At 44.0% G+C, this 23555-nt stretch overlaps 4 protein-coding genes across 9 annotated transcripts in view; 3 read left to right on the top strand and 1 right to left on the bottom strand.

Moving 5' to 3' along the window:
- Positions 1-5779, top strand: part of col7a1l (collagen type VII alpha 1-like) — a 49251-nt gene extending 43472 nt beyond the window's left edge. Inside the window, exons 95-109 of the mRNA XM_035147765.2 lie at positions 133-204; positions 312-347; positions 442-522; positions 619-672; positions 761-814; positions 905-967; positions 1060-1122; positions 1229-1345; positions 2226-2303; positions 2551-2604; positions 2729-2777; positions 3141-3344; positions 4743-4808; positions 5302-5487; positions 5586-5779. Of these exons, the coding sequence (XP_035003656.1) occupies positions 133-204; positions 312-347; positions 442-522; positions 619-672; positions 761-814; positions 905-967; positions 1060-1122; positions 1229-1345; positions 2226-2303; positions 2551-2604; positions 2729-2777; positions 3141-3344; positions 4743-4808; positions 5302-5487; positions 5586-5605 (1197 nt within the window). The 3' untranslated portion in view covers positions 5606-5779. The remainder of the gene's footprint in view (positions 1-132; positions 205-311; positions 348-441; positions 523-618; positions 673-760; positions 815-904; positions 968-1059; positions 1123-1228; positions 1346-2225; positions 2304-2550; positions 2605-2728; positions 2778-3140; positions 3345-4742; positions 4809-5301; positions 5488-5585) is intronic.
- Positions 5780-8311: 2532 nt separating this feature from the next.
- On the top strand, positions 8312-10441 carry ucn3l (urocortin 3, like). 2 transcript variants are annotated; one of them, XM_035147638.2, is made up of 2 exons: positions 8312-8666; positions 8870-10441. In XM_035147638.2, the coding sequence occupies exon 2, from the start codon at positions 8880-8882 to the stop codon at positions 9342-9344; it is 465 nt and encodes a 154-aa protein (XP_035003529.1). In that variant the 5' UTR covers positions 8312-8666; positions 8870-8879; the 3' UTR covers positions 9345-10441. The 2 variants fall into 2 exon arrangements, with proteins under 2 accessions (XP_035003529.1, XP_035003528.1); XM_035147637.2 differs by having other exon boundaries at positions 8312-8601.
- A 1196-nt stretch (positions 10442-11637) lies between these two features.
- Positions 11638-18248, top strand: copg2 (COPI coat complex subunit gamma 2). Its single transcript, XM_035147666.2, has 24 exons — positions 11638-11790; positions 12352-12404; positions 12526-12606; positions 12697-12768; positions 12858-12937; positions 13085-13160; positions 13299-13391; positions 13493-13579; positions 13695-13852; positions 13976-14109; positions 14227-14294; positions 14497-14685; positions 14960-15055; positions 15180-15423; positions 15551-15626; positions 15818-15921; positions 16045-16170; positions 16254-16325; positions 16437-16618; positions 16740-16869; positions 16988-17085; positions 17183-17321; positions 17511-17609; positions 17834-18248. Exons 1-24 carry the CDS (start codon positions 11754-11756, stop codon positions 17962-17964), a joined length of 2625 nt encoding a protein of 874 aa, XP_035003557.1. The 5' UTR covers positions 11638-11753; the 3' UTR covers positions 17965-18248.
- A 344-nt stretch (positions 18249-18592) lies between these two features.
- Positions 18593-23227, bottom strand: mest. 5 transcript variants are annotated; one of them, XM_035147669.2, is made up of 12 exons: positions 23058-23227; positions 21856-22028; positions 21253-21332; positions 21081-21158; positions 20824-20960; positions 20654-20712; positions 20419-20459; positions 20226-20296; positions 20039-20140; positions 19872-19948; positions 19387-19450; positions 18593-19207 (listed from the first exon to the last, which is right to left on the bottom strand). In XM_035147669.2, the coding sequence occupies exons 2-12, from the start codon at positions 22007-22009 to the stop codon at positions 19090-19092; spliced, it is 981 nt and encodes a 326-aa protein (XP_035003560.1). In that variant the 5' UTR covers positions 22010-22028; positions 23058-23227; the 3' UTR covers positions 18593-19089. The 5 variants fall into 5 exon arrangements, with proteins under 5 accessions (XP_035003560.1, XP_035003562.1, XP_035003563.1 ...); XM_035147671.2 differs by lacking the exon at positions 23058-23227 and adding an exon at positions 22923-23053 and having other exon boundaries at positions 21856-22034; XM_035147672.2 differs by lacking the exon at positions 23058-23227 and adding an exon at positions 22923-23048.
- Between the last annotated feature and the right edge of the window lie 328 nt (positions 23228-23555).

Raw genomic sequence — 23555 nt, forward strand, 5'->3', positions numbered from 1 at the left:
AGACATTTAGAGCTCGGACATGACGCGGCATGATATCGGCTCAGTGTCACTAATACCTGCCATGATTACGTCTCTGTGAGATAATCGTCAGCTGTAATACATCATTATAATGGAAGGAATTGTTTTTACAAGGGCTTGAAGGGTGATGCAGGCACGAAGGGGGCATTGGGGAGGTTTGGAGCACGAGGACCTGTGGGGCAGAAGGTTAGTGATGTGTCATTGGAATATATTGACACTACAGCAACATTTAGTTTTACCATCCATTACTTTGTGTTATTAAACTTTACAATACGCTACCTTCTCTTCTGCAGGGAGATCCAGGAGAGCCAGGACTCAACGGAGTGATGGTAGATCAGTCTTTTTCAATTTACAACATTTTGGATGCAAATTCTACAGCATTAAATTCAAGGAATCACAAGCAGTGGTATTTATGCGTGAAAGGGTCGCAGCGGGGATCACGGAGTGGACGGGGCCAAAGGGGACAAGGGAGATGTAGGACTGCAAGGTCAAAAGGGTGATCAGGTACGCGGAAGAAAATGATCCAAGCAAACACGATCGTCTTCATTTTCAAAACCTCTTTTTTAAATTTCCGTCTGTGATTTGTTTGTTTTTTTACAGGGCGACTCAGGGGAAGCAGGGTTACCAGGAGACAACGGGGAGAATGGAGAGAAGGTGAGACGGTTATTATTTGTCCCAGTTCATTGAGTTGGACGTTGGTTATTTGTGTCCTCACATTCTGCCGTGTTACCTGCTTGTCCAGGGTTTCAGAGGATTACCCGGACGCATCGGGAATCCAGGCTTCAATGGAGAGAAGGTTAGACCCAAATTTAAGTCTGATCACACCTAATAAGATTCATGTGTATGATGTTTGTGACACGGTGAACATGGTGTCTCGGCAAAACAGGGAGAAATGGGGATACCCGGCGCCGCTGGTATGCCTGGACTGAATGGACTCACGGGTCGCAAGGTGAAGTCTTTCTCTTCCTCTCTTCCCCAAACATGTTCAGTGTTGTTTTTTCTTTACTTTATATTTGTTGTTTCCATCATGGCAAACTTTAGGGCGACAAAGGACAAGGAGGGACCAGTGGCGTTGATGGTGAACCAGGAGTGAAAGGGGAAAGGGTCGGTAAACTAACATCACTTTTCATCAACCAACTCATTTACGTGTTTGTATCTTCCACTGTGCAAATGAACCATTGTGTGTTTTTCTCCTTATTGTTGAATTCAGGGTGTATCAGGGTTCTCGGGTTTCCCAGGTTTTAAGGGTTCAGCAGGGAGTTCAGGCAGGGACGGAGATGAGGGGCCACCAGGGACCCCAGGTCCTCGGGGGGGTGGTGGGCCTAAGGTACAGTATAATTACTGCCTCAATGTATTGACTGATGATATTGACTGATGTGTTTGCTGCAGTGATCATGCATTGTTGTGAAGACACTGTTTGGTGGCCGATGACGATATTCAAAAGTAAAACATTTCTAATACTGATATCCTAATGACAAATACATGTAATCGAGGTTTAATATTTTACAGTTCAACCATAAAATGTATTTTAAATAAGAGAAAAAGAGCACAACCAAATATATAGAGCTAAGAAAATACTTTTTTAAATATACTTTAAAGATTAATACACATATTTTCTGTAATGTCACAATAATTTCATAATAGTAAGTCATGCAGGAAGGAAATAAACACACACATGATGCATGTACTGAATAGTACATGCAAATAGGCATCAGTACAGAAACATATACTTAATAAGAGATGCACTTAATATAATAAATTAAGTGCATCTCTCACTCACAGTTACATTTATGTATAAGTCCGACTTACAAGAAAAGAAGAATGAGAGAGTGACAGAACACGGAGAACAAGAAGTGTGAGCTGAGGCTGATTAGTCATCACCACGTCTGTGTGTTGAGTGGCAGCATGTGGTCTGTGTACTGCAGCAGAGACGTGTCCTTAATTAACACACACACATGCACACAGGTTTATTTCCATCTGCAGCTTTCAAGTAATATCTTACTCAATTAGCTCCTTTCAGCTGCAATTACTAGACTCAGTTTTGAGAGAGAGGGGACGGGGACCTCTAATGGAAGGATGTGCCTAATTGGTCCGTCTTTCGTACGTGATCAGATTGTTTCTCGCTGACGTAGAAGTGTCGTACGGAAAGAATTCGAAGCTCAGATTTTTATTTATTCTGCGTGCGATCTGTTTTTTTTGTCAAACAGGGGGAGAGGGGCCGAAGAGGAAGAATGAAGCCGTGTCAGAGGGGAGCGTCGGGGACACCGGGACAAAATGGACAGAGTGTGAGATTCATCAACACACTCGACAAACTGCACACATATAATACAGGAAGCCTTATTTCCACTCGCTGTCGTCGTGTATTAAAATCTGGGAAAATGTCCAAAAATGCTACGTTGCTATATTAATGAAAGTGATTAAAAAATAGCTGGATCCATCTCTTTATTCAAAATTGAATGGGTTCTTTGTGGGTAACTTCCCCCGTGTGGGTTCACCACAGAGACATGTCAATGTGTTTTTTTCCCCCTATAGGGCATAGTTGGGAGTTCAGGAGTAAAGGGGGAGAAGGGAGATCCTGGACTCTCAGTACGTGTTTAACACAAACACACACAATCACACCCACACAACACATGTTCATACAAATACAGACATTGTTATTCAAATGACTGAGTGAATGAAATGTCTTTGAATCCTGTGTTTCTCTGTCAAGGCTGAAGACGTGAAGGAGATAGTCACGCAGGAGGTGGCAGATAAGTGTGGTAAGTGTGTGTGTGTGGGGGGGGGGGGTTTGTTTGTGGTGGCGCTCCTGTGGCAGCAGCATGGCACCCGCGTGTGTTGTGCCATCTGTTATGTTCTCTCAGAGGAACACGCGTCATGGTGCCAGCAACAGCGGAGCCATTCACAAACACGAGACCGCAATTAAGTGGGACGTCTCACCGAGAATCCAGAGAATCCACACGCCTCAAAGACACTCAGAGGATTATTATCATTCTGATGGTCAAGGTCTAAGGTCTCACTGAATGTTCGACATGCAATAAAAGTGTAGCACAAGATAGAAAATAGAAAATATCAACATTCTTACGTTGTGTTCATCCATGTTCATCCTGGTTTTATCTTTGCAGGACTGGAATACAAGTTCATGGTAAGGTCAGTGGATCCAGATGGAACAACAGCAAAGACTGACAGTAAAAGTGAGCCGGGAGATGTGGTGATATCTCTCTCTCGTGACGGAGAGGGAGAAGAAGAATATGGAGACAGGGCGGAGGAAGTGGACAGTCCTGCCCCTGGGATCCCTGGAGAAGAAGGGATGATACCAAACCGCACTGGTAAACAAATACAGTTTATAGAGGTTTCTTACGTGTTAGCCGGGTCCGAGCCCGTGGCCGAACACACAGATTCGTAGGGTGTGACCATAAATGTGTGTCAAGGTTTTACTGGTTTTGTAACAGCTCTGACGAAGGCATGTTTTCTCATGCGTTAGTTGAGATTGGAGAAGGATCTGCAGGTCTGGAAGCCTTTTCTCTCTTCACCGCATTGTCCTCACGTAAAATGTGCTACTTCAAGAATTGATCACATGAAAACCACAAGCTCCCTTCAACACATCATATCCCAGTTTGCTCTCCCTATGCCAGTATCTCCAGTGCTGCTGTTACTGGGGCCGTCAGCGTCAAAGCCAAAAGCAAAAATCAGAAAGTTAAACAAAAGGTCATCATGTACCAACACAATATTCTAAAGAGCTCATTAGTGACTAAAGCCTCGGGGACATAATATCTGTCGGCATCCTGAGTTATTGTAGCTTCAGGGACCAGAAACCTAATCAAAGAGTGAGCCTGTCATTGCCCATCGTCAAAGTCAGCGTGATTATTGAGAAATGATGAGAACTCATCACCCTGTGTACAAATTAATGAATGTTGCACAAGCACAGTGGGCCACAGTCCAATATCAACACATTAATGTTAGTAGTTAAACTTAGATTTGAATAAGAATTGCCACTTGTACTGACCTGCATCTGACCTGAATTTCATATTTTATATATGAGACTAACAAACAGACAAAAAATAACCCCCATGGAAGATTTAATAAAGTGGAATTTAAACCTACAATAACTGACTTTTTTGGCCACTTGGGGGCAGTGTTAACAAGTTGTGAATGGAACCAATCATAACCTTTTTAAGTTGATATGTTTATTGACCCATCCAGCAGTTTGCTAGCTGCGTTATTTTAGCTCCTTATTCTTTTAGCTTAGTGAAATCATGACTTCACTAATGCTTCGCTTCGTTGCTTTGATCGAGCTGCTAAAATGTATCTCTGTATGAGATGACAATGTGATATTTTGGATTTCTCTCTTTCATTTCTGATTATTAGCAACAGCAGGTTATTGTAATAATAATAATAAACTGTATTCTGCAGTTACAAGGGGCTTTGCAAGTTAGAGATATAAAATGGAAGGCAAACAACAGGAAATGGTTAAAAAAAGCAAACAATTGAAAAGCAATTTGAAGGTTACCCGTTATTATCTCATACCGAGATTGTACATTTACAGAAAGTTTGCATTAAGACATTTAAAAAACATGTGAATAAATGCTGCAGCTCTGCCCCTAGTCCCTCACCTCCATCTCTCTCTCATTATGATTCGAGATAAGTCCGAATGTCACCAGCTTCTTCTTGCTCCTTGACAACTGAATCTACCAGCGTTTAATCGCTCTCATTGGTTCTGGCTTCAGATTCTGTTGATGGAGCGGAGTGGGGCCAGAGGAAGAAAAGAAGAGTATTTGGAGAGAACGCAGCTGGTGAGTGGCCAAGACAACTCATTTTCTCCTTATCTCTCTCTTCCTCCTCTCTTCTTTCCCCCTTGTTTACTTGCTCTGTGTCTCAAGTCTCCTATTTTTGTGTTGTTGTCTCTCTCTTCGTATATTTCGTGTATCATCTGTGAGTAATGAGTTGAGATTATTGAGAGCACAAGGTGGGAGAGAAAGATAAGAGCAGAATTTTAATCCATGAATGTTTGACTGCCTGTGGTCGATTTCATGAGGGGTTTTATAAATAAAAAATATCAAGTGGAAACAGATCAGAAGTGCAGCCGAGAGTTTGGTGATTAAACCTTTTGTTTACGTCAGAACCGAGGACAATAAATAAAGCTTGTAGCAACTCAGTTGATGGCTAATCTAATTTATTCTGCACCTGAAGTTTGGGGAAATTGATCAAATCTACAGGATTAATTAATAATTTGAAAAACAGCTACGATTTTATTCCTCACTTTCTCTCTTGTCGTCTGACGTGCAGCCTCGGCAGCTGACCGCTGTCTGGAGCCCATGTCAGAGGGGACGTGCTCAGAGTACGTTCTGCTCTGGTACTTCCACCGTCGCTCAGGGGAGTGCCGGCCGTTTGTGCACGGCGGCTGTGGCGGCAACCGAAACCGGTTCTCCACAAGGCAGGAGTGTCAGAGCTGGTGTGGGAAGCAGAGGACAGGTAGAGCACAAACGGAGGAGCAGTGGGTCAGATTGATAAGACATTTAACAGTGTAGATGCTGAAAGATAATATCCTGTTCATCTCTACACTTTCACAGGCACTGAACCCTGGAGATGAAGCCAGCAACCCGAGATAATATCCTCATTATGTACATAACTGTGTAAAATGTTATTATTTTGTGTTTTATGTTGCTTTTATTTATACATTTTAAAAGCTGTGTCTCGATGTGTTGTATGGATTCGAATATGTGAATGCTGAAAATGTTGTAATTATATAAATATATATAAAATCCTTTCTGTATTGTCGTGCTCGTCTCTTCCCTGCCCACGTCTTTCTGCGGTTTCTCTTTATATAACACTCAGTCACCTTTCTCGTGTGTCTGTGGATTGCCCTCCATCCTGTGTGGTGTGAAAAATACGATGCTGGTGGAGCTGACTGCCTGCTGCCTCCTCCACCGCTACATATGTTCCTTTGGTGGGGGGTGTTATGGGTCAGGCTGGGAGCCAGACGAGAGGCCGACGGGGGGCCCAGGGAGGGAGAACACGCAGGGACTGATTTCAAGACCGCCGCAGCAGTGGCAGGGGATTCCTGCGTGGGTGTTGATGTGGGGGCAGCACGCCTTGGAGGGTTTTTTTTGTTTCTTCTGGCAGAGCGACACAACACGACTAAGATGAACCGTTTTTCATTGGTTGATGAAAAATGCAGCAGTGTCTCAGTTCAGGCTGAATTCTCGTGCCAACAGTCAGGGTTGTAATTTAGCATCTGCACCAATTCTCTCAAACTGAAGTTAGCTCCTCATCTTATGTGAAATGACTTTGGCAGAGATAAGTTTGAGTTCATGTAAGCCATTATTCCCTGAGCAATTTTACAGAAAGTAAAAATTCCTGGATCAGCACCAACATTTTATGGGTTCTTCCCTGACACATAATGTATCCTTCCAAGTTTCGTGATGATCCATCCATTAGTTGTTATGTTTTCTTGCTTTTAAACAAACCAACAAATAAACGTACAGGAAAGGACAAAAACACAAATTCTAAAACCTGTCATTTGAAATTACTTTGGCAAAAAAGTTTGAGGTTTTGAGGTTATGATACCAGGGACAGTGAAAGTAAAAGGAAATGTTAAAACGTCTTTGTATGAAATGAAAGTACCTCAGTCTACTGGTAGATAGATACTGGTAGAAGAATAGAGCCAATAATATATAAAAGATAAAAATACACCTTCACACAGCCCATTATTTCCTGGCTCAACAGGCATGAACGTGTGATTTTTTTTCCATTGAGGTTGAGGAGGGGAGATTATTACTCCACCTCAGAGTGGGAGGACATCTCGTTACACAATGTGTCATTACTCCAGCTGTGAGGACTCAGTCATATTAATCCTACAGTCAAATCGCTCGTTAGACCCGGACCCAACGCCCTCTCGCTTCCTCCTTGCTCTTTTCTCCTGACTGACATGGAGCATCACTGCGGGTGGTGCTGGTGTCTGTTGCACGTACGCTCAATTATGAATTTTGATTCAAGACACAACGTTCTTTTGATATCTCGCATATCTTCACTCTTATGAAATCAAGTAACTACATATGCAACATGAAAATCATACACACGGGGTACGATTGTCAAACACTAACGTTACATGGTGTCATTCACACAACACTTAATGACTGTTTCTATGAGTTACTGTGTAGTGTTAGTTCTTAGAGTGGAGTGTTAGTGTGTAGTGTTGGTGTGTATTGATTACTTAAGGGGAACTACTGTAAAAACATGAGTAAAACACCAAGTATTGGTGAAGCAAATATCTACTCACCCTTCTTATAAACACGTATTTAAAAGCATCATATTAGAAAGTGCCACCAACATGTTCCTTAATAGTTTAGCTGCAAGTTATTTTCTTGATCGACCAACAGTTGAAGGTGCTGAGTTCAAGTTTCAGCAATGGTTCAAAACCAAAATACATTCACTTCACTGTCATATAAAACAAAGAAATGCACCAAATCCTCATATTTGAGAAAATGTTTGACGTTGTTTTTGCTTTAAAATGAAACTAATTGATTCACTAATGCAGCTTAGTTTAAGATTGTTTGCTTTATTTCATCACTAGTTCAAAAATATGTTCACTTCAGTGACAATAAAAATCATAAAATCTTCACATTAGAGAAAATGATTGTAAACAGATGATTAATTATTCATATAAATACCAACTAATTGACTAATTGACCCACTAACCAATGCATTTTATTTAGAGTTTGTACATAATTGTGAAAATGTTTGTGGAAAGAGTTCCTAACATTGTCCCATGAAAATATATCACAATGATACATGGAGCTGTCCATGGTCCTGAATGTGAGCTCAGTCTCACACTGGATCATGACTCTGCTTCTAATATAACATTGACCTGGTGTGGTAGTGTGTAGTGTTACTTCTTAGTGTGTAGCTAGTGTGTAGTGTTAGTGAGTAGTATTAGCGTGTAGTCAGTCTGTAGTGTTGGTGTGTAGTGTTAGTTCTTAGTGTGTAGCTAGTGTGTAGTGTTAGTGAGTAGTATTAGCGTGTAGTCAGTCTGTAGTGTTGGTGTGTAGTGTTAACTTAAGGGAAACTTCTGTAAAAGCATACAAACAATTCACTTGCATTTCAAACTAAAAAGTATGTGATAAACAAAACCAAACTTTTATTTGTGTGTGTGTGTGAGTGTGTGTGTGCCTCGTGATGCCTCGTGTTCACCAACAGGTCACATTTACCAACTTCCCTTCCTCTCTAGTCTTCCTCCACCTCTTCATCAGCGCAGCTCAGCCAATAGGAGCAGCCTCTCCTCCGTGTGAACCAGCAGCGGGATGACGTGTTTGCTGGCGTAGAGCTGCGGTTCCTCGGCTGCTACTAAATGAATGCATGGTGGGGATGGAGGAGCAGGACGCACCGGCGGTCAGACTGTGCGCACTGCTGACCTCCCCACGCACACACGCACACAAACAACCACACACACGCACGCACACTATCACACCCAGGATTTGTCGTCGTCACTCCTGAGGATTTCTTGCCTGTTTGGATTTTCATTTCTTTGCAGTGAAACGCAGTGGTTGACATCTGCAACAGTTTTTTCTTTATTACAGGACGCGAGTGGTGAGTTGGGAAGTTGCTTGTACACATCTGTGAGCTGATTATATCATATCATCTTAAAACAAGAGGTTAGTCCTATAGATAAATGGAAGAAAGTGTTTTTTCTGCTTGTTCTGTGCGTAAATGAACATGTTTAATTGACTTTTATGAAAAGAAAATGTTCCTTTTTTAGAAAATATCCTTCTTATTCTTCAGAGTAAAACACAAAACAAAAAGAAAAACCCTACACGTGCACGCAGTGAATGTTTGTCCTCCACCCTCCATGTCCCAGGGGAGCCAGCATGCTGTCCTCCCTGAAGACCCTGCTGCTGCTCTCGGTCCTGTGCGCACCGACCTCCAGCCTGTGCCTGCGCCTCTACCACAGCCGCTCCGACCTCCTGTGCACCGACCAGCTGGAGGAGCCGGGCTACTCCCCCGTGGAGGACTGGGGGTCCCTGCTGCAGTCCGCGGAGTACCTCACCTCCCTCTCCTCATCCTCCTCCTCCTCGTCATCCTCCTCTGGCGAGTCCGGCCGCGGCAAGAGGACCTCGAGTCCCGCAAACTACCGCTTCATGAGCCGGACCAAGCTCAGGGGGCAGATGCTCCGCAACAGCAGCAAAGGGGACCGCAGGAGCAGACTGACCCTGTCCCTGGACGTCCCCACCAACATCATGAACGTCCTGTTCGACGTGGCCAAGGCCAAGAACCTGCGCGCCAAGGCGGCCGAGAACGCGCGTCTCCTGGCGCAGATAGGACGGAGAAAGTGACCGTGAAGGACACAAGTTTGATTCTAACATGACCAGTGTGCGCCTCGTTACTCTGCTGTAATCGATTACTTCTCATTCACTTTTTAAAGTAATTGTATTGGTCTGATTCTGCGGGGCAATGGTAGATTTTGTTTTTCTCACATTCCAGGTAAAAGATGTTTCTAATGTCACGATTACTGAAAGTTTCAAATCAGATCAAAGGTATTCATCATCTTTTTTTTTTGCTCCAATCCAGATTAGGGACAATAATAATAATAATAATAATAATAATAATGATAGGGGCAATAAAGGATGTGAACAGATTAAACCTTGTGACTCCAAGATGGATGATGATTCAGGATTCCAACTCATAAATTTGAAGTTATATAAAATATATACAGATTTGATGAAAAACTGATTAGTCGATATTCTTTGCTGCAAATTTCCAAGCCTATTTATACTAAACTTATATATTTTTTAATGTTTTATTTGTGTTATAATGTGATTGAAGAAAATCCACTTGTTTCCAGTTTCAGCATCTTGAGTCAAGACAGAATAAGATCAAGAGCCACGAGGTCAAATCTGTATGAAGATGATTGTTGATTTCTGCCGAGAAAAGATTAGAGACGTGCAGATTCTCTCACTCTGCAGCAGACTGCTTTCAAGTCTGCAGAGAGGATTTCATGTTTTTATTATTAATATTATTATTGTTGTTATAGCAGTACGGGACAAACCTCTGATTTTATTTTTCAGGAGAATGAATACTTAATAGGTTTAGTTTACCCCTGAGTCATGAAATTTTCAATCTCGGACTAAACCACAAGAACAAAGTTATCATTTACTTTTATTTCCTTTTGCAAATGACCAATGTTGCATAATCATAACATTACATTTCAGAGGATTACATGTTTTTTTTCTCTTTGCTGCCTCGTTTCTGATCATTTGTTGTTCAGAAATTCACATGAGGACCTGTAACGACTCCAGATTTCAGTGTGAAACACACAAACCAACCGACACATCATGAAACACAGTCAAAATGCAAATGCATGGGAATGTATGTGTTCATCAGATGTCTGTTATTTTTATACAACTCAAAATAAAGGATTATTTTTCCTCAAATAAAGCAACGAAAAAGAAACAATCAAATGTGCCCTTATTTATGCAGCTTTATGAACAATCCATTCATATTTTCACTTATTATTATTCCTTTACTGTCCATGACACTTGAGCCTGACTGATTGAGATTATCTTATCATATTTGTATTAATATATAAAAGTTTGTCTGTCATTCGCATATTGTTCCACTTGACTTGATCACATTTCTTTCTAACCAGATTTAATAGATCCAGAAGTTGATCACACTGTGTATTTATGTTGAAGACAAACAATAAGTGACCCACTTTTTAATTTGTATCAGTATTAATGTTATACAAATTTAGTTTTGGCAGCTTTGGGGTTTTGGGGTTAAAGAGTTCACCTGCTTCAGGCAAGACAGAGCAATGTCTTCATCTTGTGGTCAATTGGGTTAACTACACATCAGATCCACAGGTGCAGCCCCACAGAGCTCTGCTGCTTTGCTGGTGTAATAAGTTCAGTAAGTGCATTTTCATTGTTCATCTTTCAAATGTGGCTCCCAGTCAAAGTGGGCAACTCCTCTGGGACCTAAAACAATCAGGGGTTTAAGGGTTCAAGTCCACTGCCACAGTTTGGCTACACTGAAACACTGTATAAACCTTAATTCACAAAAAGGTGGGCTTCATAAATGTTACTACATTTTTATGTCCTGTCATATATCAAATTGTAATTTTAATATATTAGGTTAGAACCCTAAGATTAAGAATAAGAATAAGAATAAGAATAAGAATAAGAATAAGAATATTTTGTGTGTATCTAATAGTTAATTTCATGCAACAGGAAAAACACAAGTCTGTAAAGTGGATCATTTTAAACCTTGGGCCTGGAATGGCATGGAATGGTAATATAACCTGTAATATAGTCTTGATTAAAACTGTCTACACTTTTAGATTAGTTTAACTTGAGCTAAATGACACTCTCAACGTAAATAAACTTAAAAAAGTATCTACGTTTAAGAAATGTTTATAATTATTTAAATAATTATCAATGGATGTTTATAATTGTAATTAATCACAATAATAGACGTAGGCTTCTATCATGGATGTATTATATGAGAGGCAACATCAACTATCTAAATTCATAGTATAATATAATATAATATAATATCAATGACTTGTGTAGCAGCAGCGCCCTCTGCTGGTTCTGGTACAGAACGGTTGTGACGTAGTATCCGTCGACGTGGACGTTCTTACCGGAAGTGAGTTCTCCCTAACAGGAAGTGAGTTTTCTCTTCGGCTACGTGGAAGTAGCTTCTCTCTTCACCGAGGCTGAGAGCGACACGTCCCCCGCGACACGATGATCAAGAAGTTCGACAAGAAGGACGAGGAGTCCGGTGAGATTTTAACATCGTCAGTTCATTACTGTAAAGAAGCGACGGCGCAGGAAAGAATGGAAAAACCTATGGTCGCTGCTGAAGCTAACTCGGTGCTAGCTGGTTAGCTAACGAGCTAAAGTAGCTGTCAGGAGAGATGACGCTCAGTGTAACAGGGACTTTTCTGATTTATTAACTTTAATGCAGCAGATGTTTTAATGCAGATTTTTAGCGGAGGTGCAGCTGCTGTTAACCCGCAGATAGATCACCTCCTCCCGTCGGGGTTTAGCTGCGGTTGATGTTTAGCATTAGCTCAACTGCAGCAGGTCGGTGTCAGCTGGGTGTTGTGATGTCTGGTCGTTGTCTGACTTGTCCGCTGTGACATTAGCTTCCCCTGTGTTTATATGGATGACTCCTGGTGCTTTGAATGAATGGAGACACCTGACACCTTGCATTAACACGTACGTGTAGCATTAGCCCACGTCACCTCTGCGTCCTTCGTGTGTTGTTGTGTCTGATGACAGTTCAGTGCAATAACAAGTCAAAGGTTAACATCACTGACCGTGTTGCTCTGCCTCGCAGGAAGCGGGTCCAACCCGTTCCAGCACCTGGAGAAGAGCGCTGTGCTGCAGGAGGTAAAGTCTGCACCTGTTTTTTTTCCCTGAAAACACACGATTTGCACAAATGAAAGTAGATGTTGAATTATATCAATCGCCGCACAGACATTAAATCAGTTGACCCCCTTGTCGTTCACAGGCGCGTATCTTCAACGAGACGCCCATCAACCCGAGGAAATGCCTCCACATCCTCACCAAGATCATCTACCTCCTCAACCAGGTGAAAACATCTGTGTGGAAAACGGTTACGGAGCTTTTCACTGACGTCTGAACACTCTCTCACTGTGTTTGCTTCTCTCTGTTTCCTCAGGGGGAGCATTTCGGGACCACAGAGGCCACCGAGGCCTTCTTTGCCATGACCAGGCTCTTTCAGTCCAATGATGTAAGATATCAAATCTGTTTTAATTATAGGTTCCATTTTGCTAACGTAGAAATGCTGTATTGTAAGTTTGTGCTCTCTTTCCCTCGTAGCAAACCCTGAGGAGGATGTGCTACCTTACCATCAAAGAGATGGCCAACATCTCCGAGGATGTCATCATTGTCACCAGCAGGTTTGTACCTGACATAGTGGTGTCTCACAGAGGACTTGTCTTTTCTTGGCTGACTAAAAGGAGAAAGTGTCAGTACAACTCGAGGATACTTGATGCACAACAATCTGATTTATGTCATGTAATTATGTCTTGTTTGGTCTTTTCCAGCCTGACCAAGGACATGACTGGGAAGGAGGACGTATACAGAGGACCAGCTATCAGAGCCCTCTGCAGGATCACAGATGTGAGCACTTGTCCTCTCTCCCCATCTCTTCCTTTGCTTTTAGTCCATAACATACAAAACCACCCTGTGAATCCTCAAAATGCACCTAAATAAGAAGGAAAGCACTTTTTCCTCATGTTTCCTTTGTCTTCCCCACAGACCACCATGCTGCAGGCTATTGAGAGATACATGAAGCAGGCTATTGTGGACAAGGTGCCCAGTGTGTCCAGTTCTGCTCTGGTGTCGTCACTGGTAAGACAGCATCAGATTTGACTTCAAATTGTTGTGTTACCATGTGGTTAATGTAACGTTGTTTAATCAGGGTGTGTCTTTCTGTTTGTGTGTGTGTGCAGCACATGGTGAAGATGAGCTATGACGTGGTGAAGCGATGGGTGAATGAAGCCCAGGAAGCTGCTTCTAGTGACAATATCATGGTTCAGGTGAGAAGAAACCAACATAATGAAGTTATTGCGATTTTGAAAGATATATAATAAATGTAGAGATTAAATAAGCGTATATTCATTTAGTTTGTTTGTTTTTTGTCCCGTCCTCCAGTACCATGCCCTGGGCCTGTTGTACCATCTCAGGAAGAACGACCGACTTGCCGTCACCAAGATGCTCAACAAGTTCACCAAGTCTGGTCTCAAGTCTCCCTTCGCGTACTGCATGCTCATCCGGATCGCCAGCAAGCTGCTGGACGAGACCGAGGGGGGGTGAGTGGACGTGCTGTCATGTGACACAATCAGTAGAAATGCACAGGGACGTCTGGGTCCTCGAATAGAGCAGCTGATTCCACAGTGATGACTTATTCATGGCATTTAACTTTATCTTTACAGTCATGACAGCCCCCTGTTTGACTTCATCGAGAGCTGCCTGAGGAACAAGAACGAGATGGTGGTGTATGAGGCTGCGTCTGCCATCGTCCACATGCCCAACTGCACTGCCAGAGAGCTGGCCCCCGCTGTGTCAGGTCCGTCCTTCACTCACTTCTCATTCACTCTCTTTGTACAGTGATATTTTAGTGATATTGTAAAGTGACTATTTATGTTACATGCTAATGAATAAAAACATGTGTGTCCCCCTGCAGTGCTGCAGCTCTTCTGCAGTTCTCCTAAAGCTGCTTTGAGATATGCTGCAGTCAGGACCCTCAACAAGGTACAGCTTCACTCTGTCACTCCACTTACATGGCTGTTTTTTTCATGTATAAGAATTAATATGCATCATAATTCAGTTACTACACACGTATTAAAATGATATCACATACAAGTTCTTTACAGGACAAGTTTATTCTTCAAAAGCAAAATATTTTATTGTAATAGTTCAAGACCTTTATTGAAATTGTCTTTGTGTCCACAAGGTGGCGATGAAGCATCCCTCAGCCGTCACAGCGTGTAATCTGGACCTGGAGAACCTGATCACCGACTCCAACCGTAGCATCGCCACGCTCGCCATCACCACTCTGCTCAAGACGGGCAGCGAGAGCAGCGTGGACCGACTCATGAAGCAGATCTCCTCGTTTGTTTCCGAGATCTCCGACGAGTTCAAGGTCAGAAATCGTTGTTTTCGAAGTCTTATTTCATCCTGTGCTTGATAGCAAAACCATTATATTTCTGTAATGAATGAAAAGATGATACCTGCTGAAATGTCCTCAACTTGTCAGGATGATCTATTTTTATCCCAGGATTTCAGCGTCTGTCTGTGGCCATGAAAGATTAACTTCTAATACGAATTTCATCGCTTTGTACCCGTTTTTTAAATCCTGTTATTTTTGTTCTAATGTTTTTCATCCTCAATCTGTCGCTGATACCCGTTTGCTCCAGGTGGTGGTGGTGCAGGCCATCAGCGCACTGTGTCAGAAGTATCCCAGGAAGCACAGCGTCATGATGAACTTCCTGTCCAACATGCTCAGAGATGACGTAAGTGGATATTTAACAGAGCACAGACTTTAGGAGCTGATTTCATTACCTTTACAGAAAACTTACCTGTACAAAACAAAAAAGGAATGTCCATCCAGTGACCCCCCCTCTCCTCTCCCTGCAGGGCGGGTTCGATTACAAGCGTGCCATCGTGGATTGCATCATCAGCATCATCGAGGAGAACCCCGAGAGCAAGGAGACGGGCCTGGCCCACCTGTGCGAGTTCATCGAGGACTGCGAGCACACGGTGCTGGCCACCAAGATCCTGCACCTGCTGGGCAAAGAGGGCCCGCGCACGCCGCAGCCCTCCAAGTACATCCGCTTCATCTTCAACCGAGTGGTGCTGGAGAGCGAGGCCGTTCGTGCAGGTGAGACTCCGGAGACTTTATCGTTTAACATCCACAGACGGACACATCACAACCTGTTTACCAGTGAGTCCTTCGAGACATTTTGAAACGGGCTGTAAATGTGTTTGGTTTCTTTCTCCACTCTCAGCTGCCGTCAGCGCTTTGGCTAAATTCGGAGCTCAGAACGACGACCTGCTGCCGAGTGTCCTGGTTCTTATGCAGAGGTACTTCATTTATCTGCTTTTGTTGTCTTCATCCATTTGTGACTGTGTTTTCTTCATTTTTCTGGATAAAATATTGACCTCGAGGGACCTGAGAAATACATTTTCACCCCCAAAATTAGTGGATTTTTAATAAGATGGTAAAAATGGATCATGCAGTGGTGGTGAATATGTGACGCCTCTTGTTCTTCCAGGTGCATGATGGACAGTGATGATGAGGTGCGTGACAGAGCTACTTTCTACATGAACGTGCTCCAGCAGAAGCAGAAGGCTCTGAATGCTGCCTACATCTTCAACGGTAACTCACACACACACACGCACACGCCACTTCTCTCTGTGTTTATCAGTCATGGAATCTGGATGTAAAAATTGCCATTGCACGTTGAGCCTGACAGTTTTCTCTTGTTCCTGCTTCTCTCAGGTTTGTCCGTCTCCATCCCCGGCCTGGAGAAGTCCCTCCACCAGTACACTCTAGATCCCTCAGAGAAACCTTTCGACATGAAGTCCGTCCCCCTGGCCACCACTCCAATCACAGAGCACAAGTCAGGTACGACGAAGGGTTTCTCTTGGTTGTCGTACTTTGATATCATTGCGAGAAGTGTCTGTAAAAAGTTGTTTATTTCTCCCCAGACATCACCCCCATGTCTGCATCCAGCAAAATTGCAGACAAGTTGACCCCATCGCGCCAGGACATTTACCAGGGTACGATAATAACCACCACCCGTCCGTCGTGGAATTCAAGACGTACATGATGCCTTAACCTTTAATTTTCTGTAATATTAATTTGTCTCTGCCTCTTCGTCCCCCTCACAGAGCAACTGGCGGCCATCACGGAGTTCCAGGGTCTCGGGCCGCTCTTCAAGTCCTCAGACCAGGTGCAGCTGACGGAGGCGGAGACCGAATACGTGGTGCGCTGCATCAAACACACCTTCGCCCGACACATGGTGTTCCAGTTCGACTGCACGAACACTCTGAACGACCAGCTCTTGCAGAAGGTACCAGCACTTACACAGCTTCGTTTGGTTTCTCCCGAGGATTCGGTCAAATGTATCCTCACAATTTACTTTTAGTATTCGGAATTTTCAAAGTTGTGAACGTGTGGTTTTCTTCGGTCAGGTCCTTGTGCAGATGGAGCCGTCAGAATCCTACGAGGTGATACACTACATCCCCGCCGCCACGCTCCCCTACAGTCATCCCGGGTCCACCTACACTCTGGTCCGCCTGCCCGAAGACGACCCCACAGCTGGTAGGAACACTGGTCAAAGAAACGTTTGACTTCTAGATCACTAAGTTATACAGCAATTTCTGAATATGAGGAAGAGCTGATTTGAGAAAAGCTTGGTGTGTCCATGTCTGTTCCTCAGTGTCGTGCACGTTCAGCTGCACTATGAAGTACCTCGTCAAAGACTGCGACCCCAACACAGGAGAGCCCGACGACGACGGCTACGACGACGAATACGTGGTACGTGATCACACTGAGCTGTGCATCTTCCTCAATGTAAACAATGTTATTCTTTTATTTACGTGTGTTACCGACTGCTCTCGTGTTTCTTCCTCAGCTGGAGGATCTGGAGGTGACCGTCGCAGATCACATCCAGAAGGTGTTGAAACCAAACTTCGGAGCGGCGTGGGATGAAGTGGGAGACGAATTTGAAAAGGAGGAGACGTTTGCCCTCGCGTCTGTACGAACTCTAGACGGTACGGAGAAGTCAAAGATTTTAGGCTGAAAATAATATTTCACTTACTTTTTGTATTTGACAAAAAGTTAACAAAAGTTATCTGTACTTTTTGGATATTTTCTCGAATAACTGCTTCCATATCATTTTTCGACTGGTGCATTAACTGACACTCGGTGTTATGTGACTAATGTGTGCTTTCCATGTACAGAGGCGGTGGGTAACATCATCAGCTTCCTGGGAATGCAGCCGTGTGAGCGCTCGGACAAAGTTCCCGAAAACAAGAATTCGCACGTCCTCTTCCTGGCTGGTGGGTGTCGAGTGTCACTCTTTGGTCTCAGACCTTTTCAGACAAATTGCTTCTTCCTAAATGTAATCTCTTGAAATGCAAAAGAATATATGTAAGATGTTGTCTCTCATTAAACACTAAAGATATTTTTGGATGCTAAGATTTTATAAAACACTCTGACAGATGTGATCAATCGGTCAACATCTGTTTAACTGGCCCCTCTCCCTCCTCCTCCCCCCCCCCAGGTGTGTTCCGTGGAGGTCACGACGTGCTGGTTCGCGCCCGCCTCGCTCTGGCCGACGGCGTCACCATGCAGGTGACGGTCCGCAGCGGGGAAGAGACGGTCGTGGACGTCATCCTGGCGTCCGTGGGCTGAAGCGCTCGCGGCGCAGCTTTTGTGCCAACCGCTACCGTAATGTCATGTCTGCACGGCGAACCCTCTGAACCGTCACTTTTTTTTTTCACAGCTCTAAAATTAAATATATATAATGTTGTAATTACTACGCCGACACCATCCAACCAGAAAAATGTCATTAATGTTTTATTAAATCTAGTGCGTGAACGTAGGTGTTTCCTCTTCTTGACTTTATACTTTCTGCTGCTCCTGGATCTGTCAAATCTTCAATAAAGGTCAAAACAGGATTTTGACGCCTTACTATACTTTCATTTTTTAATGACCTTTTTTGAAGCCTTTTTCATTTTATGACCTTTGTGACACCTTACTACAGAAGGCCTAACATGGGATCATACATTAAATTCCTGTTTTCCAGTGATAACGAGATAATTTACTTATCTCGATATGAGATAATTAGAAAACAAAGATTCGTTATCTCGACATAATAATCTTGTAATCTGGAGATAATGAGAATTAACTTGTTATCTAGAGATAACGAGATAATGGAAGCCATACTTCACTAACTCGTTATCATGGGAAAACAGAGGAAATATAATATTTCCATGTCAGTTCAGGACCTAAAGAAATAACCCTGGAATAATTTGTTGCACAAACATGATTTTTTACAAAACTAGGTTTATTTGAAGACTCATTGACAAGAGAAATGTAGAAAATCATATCAAAATTCAGGCCAAATGCAGCTGATCACAGGACCCGACAAACAGAATATGGAGGGAATCAAAATGAGATTGCACCAGCGGACCCCTGCCAGCTCAGCAGGTGGAGCAGGTGCCCAAAATATGGCGGTTTGAGCAGGTTCGATTCCGACTTTGTTCTGTCCCCTTTTCATTCCTATCATTATGCCCTAAAATATCTAAAACCTCACACAATTAGATCTAATCGACATTATCATGCTTCCTCACAGGGTTCAACACATTTCTCACTCAGTTTGCATTACTTGTTTATTTAGCTCATCTCAAGTCTTCTACGGCAGTAACTAACATCTCTGGGGTTAATGCTGGTTAATGAACCCGTCAGTTGGGACTCGATCATCGTGGTGGTGGTGTTTTCACCACATGTGATGATTCGTCCCAGTTTGAGCATCGTTCAGAAAGAGTGGATGAAGTTGAAATATGCGTTGAGGAAGCCGGTGGGATCTTCCAGCTGAGGATAGTGACTGATGTGCTGGTCCAAGACGGTGAAGGTGGACCTCTGGACCAGCTGCCTGCAGGGACGAGACACAGATCTCAGATGTAACATCAAGAGGACAGACAAAGCCCTGGTGGCTTAGTGGCAACTGATTATGTCCTTGACCATGTAAACCCTGGTTCACCACAGAAAAATGGCAGCATTGGAATTTCAAGTCAAAGTCAGGGAACATATTTTTTTGAAAACCTCACTCACTGGTAAAGACGGATGAAATGTGGATGAGGGTTGACTGGGTCCAGGGGTCCGTAGATCATGTGCACTGCGAGAGAAGACAGAGGAGAAGAGGGAGGATTCACATGGAGAAGGTCCAGAGTTAAACAGCATAGAAGAGAAACTGACAGCTGCATAATTAAACACATTTAGACATTTGTTTGTTTCATTTGTCATTTTCCCAGAGTTTTAGTTTTCTTAAAAACACAGAAATATGTGAACACACACACACGCCTGCCCCCTCCCTCCTAAACTCTGGATCACAGATGGACCACGAGGCCGCTCCCCACTGGGTTAAGCAGCTTAGCGTCAGCGGCTCTCTGGGCCGAGGCGGCTGCTGGCTCAACACACCTTAAGGAAATGTTTGTCCTGCGCAAACCTCTGATTACTTCATCACACACCCATGCACACATGCACACGCACACACACAGACACACACGCCATTGTGTGCTGTAGCTGCACAAACTCACGTGGCACGAAGGTGGAAGTGAGCGCGCCCACCCATCGCTCCCTGTGTTTTAATCTCTGGTTGATGTACTGGAGAACACTGACAGAGAGAAGAGAGAAGCACAAGTGAGCGCACGCGCACACACACACACACACACACACAGCGTGAACACCACATACACACACACACCTGTCTAAAACTAGGTTGCCGTCATTGTGGCGCAAACCCGTCCACATGTCCCAGAACTCGGCGTCCGTGGGCTGCGTGTACGGACCGAACACGTCACCGATTCTGAGAAGAGGAAGCAAAAGACGACTAAATGTAAACACTGATGCTTTTCATGTCACCATGGAAACGACCTCTGCTTCTTGCTCACCCCTTCTGGAAGATCATGTAGTTGGTGAGACGCATCAGAAGAGGAGACAGGAAGCCGGAGTCCTTCAGAAGCTTTTGGGAATAAAAGAACAAACAAAAAATGTCAAACATCCTCCGCTCTTCCCCCGTTCACGCATCGTCTTCCTAAGCTCTCGCTCGGCAAAAGTAGGTCGGAGGAGACGAAGGTGACTCACCGTCTGCAGCAGCCGCGGGTGGTGTGTCTCTGGGAAGATTCCTGTGGGAAACGACAAGTGTCACAACTGTCACTTTCAAAAACACGCTCTTATAAAATAGCTTTCAATGAGATGTTTTATCCATCGTCTCCCTGCAGGTTTAAATGCTGTAATTGCTCAATGTATTTTCTGCTTTATAAATACAGCATATTATTATTATTATTATTATTATAAAAGCACAGTAAAAGAAAAAAACCTCCGTTAGAGAGACACAGGCTGTTGAAGGTCAGGTGACCTGTGCGGTTCTGGTCGCTCCTGGTGGGAAAACAACAGAGAGAATGAGTTTAGACAGTTTTCAGTGTGTCTATACAAACTGCCCCCCCCCCACACACACACACACACACACAGACACAGACACACACACACCTGTAGAGCAGCTCCAGAGCCACGGTGTCTCCGTAGTCATGTGACAGCACGTTGAGTCTCTGGTGGCTCAGACCCAGGTGGGCCACCAGAGCCTCCACCACGCTGGCCTGCTCGAAGATGGAGTAGCTGTGTGGTCGCTGGGAAGCCCACGAGGGAATTAGCAAAAAGAGCATCCAGCAGGAAAGATAGATTTAATAATGGATGAAGTGAATTCTCATAGTTTTGTTGCACGACATTTAAACGGAAACTTTACTCACCGGTTTGTCGCTGAAGCCGAACCCCAGGAAGTCCAGAGCAATGACTCGATTGAAGCGCTGAGTGAGCGGCTCCCAGATCTGTGACGAGAGAAGAAAAATCACATATAGTTTTGTATCGTCTCTGCCGAGGTGACGAAACGTGAACGCTTTGACGGAGCTGTGCAGTGGACACCTTGTTCCAGTCGTAGCTGGAAGTGGGGAAGCCGTGGAGCAGAATGATGACATCAGAGCTTCCCAAAGCCCCGTAGGAGTCTGATCAGAGGAGAACACACACCAATATGATATAAAACAATCATAATATATAACAATCATAATATAACAATCACATAAAGTACAATAAGCAAAGAGGTAAATATGTTGTTTGGTGCAAGGAGTCTTGTGAAGGTGACTAATGCTGAGGAAAGACGTGATTCATGAATTTTGGGGTCAATAAAAGGTTTAGATGATGAGTCAATTATCAATTAGTCACTGGACAAATGTTTTAATCAGTTGATTGCTTGAGAGAGAAAAAGTCGTTTTCTGATTTTCTCTGCGTGTTCATCATCACGCGTGTTTGTACGCTAACGTTAACAAGAAGAGCTTTTTAGTACTTAATTTAAAAAATGACAACATGACACAACTGGGCGAGCGCCACCTACTGATGAAGATGATGCATTACGACTAAAAAAGCTGCTGTTGTGATATATTTCATCACAACGTTCAGTAAACTACAGTGATGTGTAAAATAAAGTATGTAAAGTGTGACAGTATATAAAGATATAAAGTATATACTCGCCTCTATAGAAGACCGTCCAGCCTCTGAAGGTGAACTCCTCCCCGGAGCTGTGCCACTGCTGCAGGGCAGGTGACGGCTGCGGCGGGGGGATGTGCAGGTAAACGGCCACCAGGGGGACACAGATCAGAGCCACATGGATCCACCACTCTCTCATGATGAGCTCAGTGTCATTCCTGCAGCTGACACACAACAACAACACAACAACAACAACAACACAAGGAGCAGGTTATCACAGTGCAGCTCCAGGTTGCAGCCCCCCCCCTGCAGCTGACACACAACAACAACACAACAGCAACAACAACACAAGGAGCAGGTTATCACAGTGCAGCTCCAGGTTGCAGCCCCCGCAGCTGACACACAACAACAACAACAACAACAACAACACAACAACACAAGGAGCAGGTTATTACAGTTCAGCTCCAGGTTGTAGTCTCCTCCCTGCAGCTGACACACAGCAACAGCAACAACACAACAACAACACAAGGGGCAGGTTATCACAGTTCAGCTCCAGGTTGTAGTCTCCTCCTGCAGCTGACACACAACACAACAACAACACAACAACAACACAAGGGGCAGGTTATCACAGTGCAGCTCCAGGTTGTAGTCTCCTCCCTGCAGGTGACACACAACAACAACAACACAAGGGGCAGGTTATCACAGTGCAGCTCCAGGTTGTAGTCTCCTCCCTGCAGGTGACACACAACAACAACAACACAACAACACAAGGGGCAGGTTATTACAGTGCAGCTCCAGGTTGTAGTCTCCTCCCTGCAGCTGGCACACAACAACAACAACACAAGGGGCAGGTTATTACAGTTCAGCTCTAGGTTGTAGTCTCCTCCCTGCAGGTGACACACAACAACAACACAACAACAACAACACAAGGAGCAGGTTATTACAGTTCAGCTCCAGGTTGTAGTCTCCTCCCTGCAGGTGACACACAACAACACAACAACAACAACACAAGGGGCAGGTTATTACAGTGCAGCTCCAGGTTGTAGTCTCCCCCCTGCAGGTGAGAGATCGTGCACACAGGTGTGATCACATGCACGCATCGCTGCACCTACACTGTTTACAGTCGTGCATGACCGTGCACGATCATGTGCACCTGCAGGGTGCATAAGCGATTTGACAACAAGCCAATCGCAGCCCTGATGGAGCAGGGTCCTGGTCGGTGGAGACTCCGGAAGCTCAGTACTCACAGAAATGTGCGGATCAGTGTTCAACCTTCGTCCTGTGTTCACGACCCATTACTGCAGAGCGGAAGCACAGGGAGGGGAGACACACGCAGAGCTCTCACTCCGCTCCACTTTCTGACTCCTTTAATATGTGTTGCTTTTCAGGCTGGAGAGTCCAGCTGCCTGCAGGGGGGCAGCTACTGTGCCTGGTCAGGAAACGGAGGGAGTCATCACACGCCTACACGATCTTTGAGAGGTTGACAGGTTTAAAGTGCACAGAGAAGAAGATCAGAGAAGTTTACTGCCCCCTGCTGGTGTGGATGTGTAATAACATGTCCTCAGGATAGATAGATAGATAGATAGGGCGAAATTATTAGTTTATTTTTCTCCTATTTCTTTTGTTTTGATAATCCAGAAGTTAATTAGCAGATTAATCAATAATGAAAATATATGTTTATAACCTCAGTCCTGTTTAAAGTTTGATGAAGTCTGTCTTTCTTTCTGGCAACTGGCTTTGCGCTC

The sequence above is a fragment of the Hippoglossus stenolepis genome, chromosome 22 (genome assembly GCF_022539355.2).
Source record: "Hippoglossus stenolepis isolate QCI-W04-F060 chromosome 22, HSTE1.2, whole genome shotgun sequence".
Taxonomy (NCBI): Eukaryota; Metazoa; Chordata; class Actinopteri; order Pleuronectiformes; family Pleuronectidae; genus Hippoglossus; species Hippoglossus stenolepis.